At 48.1% G+C, this 6,077-nt stretch overlaps 1 protein-coding gene across 1 annotated transcript; it reads right to left on the minus strand.

Annotated features, from left to right (window-relative positions):
* Positions 1-407: 407 nt before the first annotated feature.
* Positions 408-3,577, minus strand: OTUD1 (OTU deubiquitinase 1). The gene has a single exon (XM_019633944.1). It carries the CDS (start codon positions 3,097-3,099, stop codon positions 1,660-1,662), a length of 1,440 nt encoding a protein of 479 aa, XP_019489489.1. The 5' UTR covers positions 3,100-3,577; the 3' UTR covers positions 408-1,659.
* Between the last annotated feature and the right edge of the window lie 2,500 nt (positions 3,578-6,077).

Genomic DNA, 6,077 nt, shown 5'->3' on the forward strand with positions numbered 1-6,077 from the left:
TTAAAATTTACAGATTCCCATGGTTTCAAAAGGCCAAGACTAGATAATTAGGGCACTGCTTTTATTACTCTTTAAAGCATTAAAAATCTATGCAGTGACTGGAACACAAACTGTATTTAATTAGACATTGTGCTGGTTAACAATACTTGCACTTCACTGTTCATTAGTTGATATATCTGTAGTTTTAGATAAGAATTATAATTAGAAATGAGGGCAATTTCTTGAATTACTCCACCTTTAAATTACATGAGACTTATTCTTTGAAATTACTTATTATTCTAACCTGTTCACGTGAGAACTTAAAAAAACCTCATAATTCTGACACCTTTACACATGAAAAAAAATTAGTGTATATGTAAAAAAATTTCCTAGTCACTTTATAATTTAAAAACCACTTTAGCCAAAAAGACGTTGTAAAAGTAAAATTATGCATTTTATTCATTCATTCCATCAGCTGAGAATTGCTCTATTGTACAAATACAGTATTGTACAAAAAAAAAATCACAAAATGTTACAAAATAAAAAAGTACAAACTGCATTACTTAATAAATATGACTAAGTGTAGTTAAAGTGGAAATGAGATAGATTTTAGGTTGGGAACGTTGTTTGACCCAGCAAACCATACAAGCTCTGTTTACAGACATTTTTATTTATACATAATACAGGGCAATCCTATTTTGTCTTTTGAAAGAATTTAACAGGAATAGAATAAAGACAGTATTCTCCTGCTATACAATAACTGCCAAGTTTGGTGGTTCAAGGCATCGATCCTATTAGTTTTCAAATCTTAGTTGAATCCAAGAAGCTATATAAAGCAGGAGGCTTATCTTATCACAAAGTTTTACACCATGTTAAAATTCTTTAGTAACAAAATGACAAATATAAATAAAAACAACTAAGAGCACCAAACTACTCTAAACATCAACCAGAGGACAGAATAATCACTCTGCCATCAGCAAATATCAGACTTTCATTCAAGTAACAGCTGGTACTATCCCTTAAAGACAATTCTTCCCACAATCTTCCCTTAAGTATTTCTCTTTAAAAGGCTGACCATTTCTAGAAAAATAATGATTTCCAAAACAACAAATCTATTTCATCAAAATGGAATGGGCCAATCATTTGGTAACATGAACGCATCAATGTCCATTTGAAATAATTATCTAATTGTAAAATTCAAATTCAACAACACAAAATAATTACTAAATCACAAATTCTGTTCAAAATAATAAACTTCATATAAAGAACTTCTCTGGTTTATGCCGGAAAGCCGTTTGTCAAAATGGGACACATCATAAAGTTACACCAATTTTTTAAATGTGTGCAAAAATACATTTTTATAGAAAATAGATTACCAGGAATGAACAAATTTTCACTGTGAGAAATTAGCTTGCAAATTAAGTAGTGCTAACTTTATACAGCAAATTATAAATAGCAGTAGGATCACCCAAAGCTATCATGAAACATCATATAGGTGCCCAGCAACCTTCAGCTCTGAGGAGAAAAACATAAAAATTTAAAAAAAAAGGATTAAGGCATTACACCTACTGTAAATCTACCAGGAAGTTTAAAAGTGCTATTACCCTGATTAGAGTTCATATGATTCTCCAAACACAAATTACGTATGCACTTTTCCCAGGGTGTAAGTTTTCAGACGCTTCAGGAGCATGCATTTTGTTCAATATACATTTTGGAGAGAGAGATGGCCATGGATTTGGCAAGTTCTTCATCCCGTTTTCTTTGCACTTGAGTCTGTTTGCACCAATTGTCATACTCTGGATTCGGATAGGAGTGATCAAACACTGCATCATAATGTCCATTGCTGAGCCAACTGAGCCAAATACTAGGCCTTAAGGAATCCTCTGGGCCCAAATAGTGAATCATGGTAGACACCGTGGGGCTCTCCAACCTCCCTCCAGTAGTTAAGTGTATATTCACATTCAGCATCTGCCCCATGGCCAGCAATTCCGGGTACCCTGCCCATGCCCCGTCCTGAGCGGCAGCGATGATAAACTCCCCCACGTCGCCCTCAATCAAGGGGCTAAAGTGATCGAGATGATCGGCGATATAGTGCACCGTCTGTTCCCTCAGCTCCCGGTGCAGGCTCTGGTCCCCGTACACCGTCTTGCTCACCGCTCGGTAGAGGCAGTTGCCATCGGGAATGATGTGAAATCGGTACTTATTCCTCTGTCGCAGGTACTTGTCCTGCCGCTCCACCTCCGCCAAGTACAGGGCCAGTTTCTCGTCTCTGCCATCCGACCTGGAGACGATCGCTGCCTCGGCAGCACCGCTCTGCGCGGCCTCGCAGCTCCGGGCCCCGGGTGCCTCGGCCTCCGGGCCGGGCCGCCGCGCCTCGTCCGCGCCGGGAGGATCGCTGCGGTCGCTGGCTCTCTCCCAGACCCGGAGGCTCCTCTCCGCCGGGTGTTCCTCGCCCCACGGGCCTGGGCTGGGCTCCGGGCTCCCAGGGGGCGGCGCGGGACCCCGGTGCTTGGCTGCGGCCAAGGCCTGGCGGTGCTCGCTCAATCGGAAGCTTCGGTCAGGCCCCTCCCGGGCCGTGTCAAGGCCCGCTGTCTCGGGGCAGTCGGGCCTCAGCAGCTCCTCCAAGAGCCAGGCCGAGGAGCCCCGCCGCGGCGGGACCGGGGCGCCGGGCGCAGGGGCCAGCAGGAGGCAGCGTCCGCGCTGGGCTGCGGGCGCCGCGACGCCTGGATCCGGCCCGTGCAGCAGGAGCCGGTCGGCGCCCAAGGCCCGCACGGTGATCTGCGCCGTAGACTTGTAGTGTTGCGGCAGCGGAGGTTTGCAGGACCCGCCCGAGGCGCCGGCGGCGGCCGAAGCGGGCGCGGCGGCCCCAGACACCATCTCGAAGCAGGAGAAGGCGGGCATCTTAGCGGCGGGGGCGGCTGCGGCTTCCCGGGGTTCGGCGGCCACGGCGGGCTGGCACTCACCGGTCTCCGGCTCCGGTGCGCCGCTCCCGGGACCGGGGGGCTGCAGAGAGACCTTGAAGGGGGTGGCGGCGGCAGTGGCGGGCGGAGCGGGGGCTGCGGCCGTGGGACCCGGGCCCCCGGCTGGGTAGTGGGTGCAGACGCTGCTGTAGAGCTGCATGTCCTCGCCCGCCGCTCGGCCCCTTATAGGCGCGGCGAGCCCCAGTGAGGGGGACACACCCTCCGGGCCCGGGGGAGGGGGCCGGCCGAGCGCGATGACCCAGTGCCCCTAGAATAGAGATGACCGAAGGGCCGCCGGCCGCCCGCGCGTCAAGAGCCGCAAATAGCGCCCAGGTCCCCGCCAAATTCCTGCTGCGCCACAGCGCGCGGTGGGGGCGGGGAGGAGACGCGCGCTCGACCCCTGTCGGTGCACTCTGCTCGCAGACCCGGGACGCCGCGCCCGCTGCCGCTGCTCCGGCCCGCGGCGGCCGCTGGGGACTCTCGGAGGAAGCCGCCCGCCCTGCTGGAGCGCGTCCCGCCGGCTAGGAGCAGAATAGGGCGCGCGGAGGGGCTGGGAGGCGGGGCCGCGGTTGTTTACCTCAGGCCGTGCGGCCGCGTCACGTGGGCCCGCTGGAATGTGCAACTCGTCCCGGCTCCCATTCAACTGTGCGGGATCGCCCCGCCCCTCGCCCCGCCCCGTTCGGTGTACGTCACGGGCGTGGCCCTCGGCGCTGGCGGCGGCGCGCGGGACCCAGGCTGGAGCGCGCCGAGGCTCGAGCGCCTGCGCAGTCAAAGGATTACGGGCACCCGCCCGCGTGACTCCAGCGGCGGCTTCCCCTTGTTAAGCCACAGGTGTCGACACTGTGCTATTGTGCTCTGGGGGTTGTGGCGGGATGAGCGCCGCTTCGGGCAAGCTAGAATATTTTGAAAACTTGCATTTCGGAGGAAGCTCTGTGTAGAGGACGGAACGCCGCCTTAAAACCTGCATGACCCCACCATTCCTGCTTGCATTCACCTCTGCTGTCTTTTTATTCAGCTCCTTGGATCAAAATGTTACGGTCACGTGATGTCATCAATCATCCCCAGCACTTTGCTGCCCTGCTAAACCGAAACCAACTTTTCTGTACCCTTAACGCATGTCGACTAGCAAATACATGACTTGGGTGAAAGGAAGCCTTTCAAACAGCTTTTCGAAATACCAAATGACTAACGACCTCGAGCCTTTTGAAAATAGGTGCTGCTGTAACCATGTCAGGCAAAGTAGGAGAGGGTTGTGCGGCATTCCAAGGCGGGATGGAATATTGAAAACACTTCTACCCAACTTTGAGATAGATGTACCTTACTTGTAAAGGAAAGCCAGGATAGTTACATCAACAACCATATACCGACTATATAGTAGCGGCAGCTTTTGCTATATTCTGAGCTTTGATCAAATGCTAAATTAACAGGCCCTGAGGTTCAAATTGAACCTAGAAATTATCTCACCGTTTTAGAGATGGGGAAATAGCTGTAGGTCAGGGTATAAGACTTTCTCCACCCTTCTGCTGAAATGTAAATTCTATGAATGAAAAGACCTTGTCTTGTTCGCTATTATAGTTACATCCCCTAGTACCGTGCCTGGCACGTAGTTAGAGCTAATTAGTATTTACTGAATTAATTAATTAACGGAAAACGAGTTCCTAAGTTTTTTCAGTTAGTAGAGACGCGAGGATTATGACCCTGCTCTTTTGACCCTAACCAGGGCTTTGAATTTGCTATGGGGGTTGTGACTGGCAGGACCCCAGCAGTAAGGAGCCCTTTGCTCAGGTCACTCCAGCCTGTTAAGTAAATCAACTCGGAAGAAGGTAAAACAACTGTCTATTCATCTTTTCACTTCTGGTACTACCCTACTGGGAACTTGTTGCCCCCACAGCTGTAGATATGGGATTTATTTAGATTTTATCATTGCTTTTGTGGGTACCTTGCTCTGTGCATTAAACACTTACACAGAACTCTACCTTTAGCCTCTCGGTACCTGGTGCTCTGAAACAGAAGACAGCAATAAAATAATCATCAAATAATTACTGAGTACCCATTGTGTACTTAACAGAGCTAGCATAACAGGAGCCTGGAGGGAGGTAAGGAAACTATTAAAATTTAAATCCTAAAGCAAGAATGCATTTTAACAGGTTTCGATCAACAAGGGGGAAAAAAAAAAGGTACACACGGACAGGCTATGTCTGACATTCCAAATTAGGAACAGACAGATATAAACAAAGATGTGAAGATTCAAAACTTGAACACACTTTAAGGCTTTTTTTCCCCCCTCCCCTTTTAGTTTGTGTGTGAGTGGTGAACTATGCAAGACTGTATATTCACTATGAGAATCAGTGTCCACTCCATCTCAATCTGGAAAGGAGGAAATGATACTTCAGGAAACTTAAAGCAGGCTGTCACCAGCCTTAGAAATGGGAGTTGTTTTCTGCCCTTGGAGTCCAAGAGAAGGCAAAGCTTTCAAATGATAGCAAAGAGATTAGAGTGGGAAAGAGATAGAGGCAAATCCGATTGCTTGATATTCCATATGAAAAGAATTACTAAAGATTCCATTCTGGAAAATCATCTGTCAGCATATTTTGGAGGTGTGCAAAAAATTGTCAGAAGTTTAGGAAAATTGGATTCTAAACCAAGTTGCAGAATTATTGAATAGGCTGGAAAAATCAGGTAATTCAGTAACTATCAACCAAAAAGTAGCAACAAGACAACTAATATGTTAAAACAAAACAAAAAGGGCATGGCATTTACTCAACGAATATTTATTGAACACCTACTACGCTCCCAGAATGATGACAATTACAGAGAATTCAGAAACAGCCTGTTATGCAGCCCAGGGAGCAGAAACTTAGCCACCTAAGGCATCTTTATAAAATAGAATCAATCATGGCATGTTTTTTGAAGATATATTTATACCACCATCTTAGTCACATCCCTTTAAAGATAATAAAATTCTCAACCTCCTCCCCTCCCCAAAAGATAAAACTTTAAAAAATACAAACATTTGGGCCGGCCGAGTGGCGCGATGGTTAAGAACTCTCTTGGGATGCCAGAGGGCCCCGGTTCGGATCCCACATATGAGGGCCAGTGACACTGCCCTCTACAGCTAAGATGCTGAACAACAGCTCA

This window comes from Hipposideros armiger, unplaced genomic scaffold, assembly GCF_001890085.2.
Source record: "Hipposideros armiger isolate ML-2016 unplaced genomic scaffold, ASM189008v1 scaffold_1451, whole genome shotgun sequence".
Lineage (NCBI taxonomy): Eukaryota > Metazoa > Chordata > Mammalia > Chiroptera > Hipposideridae > Hipposideros > Hipposideros armiger.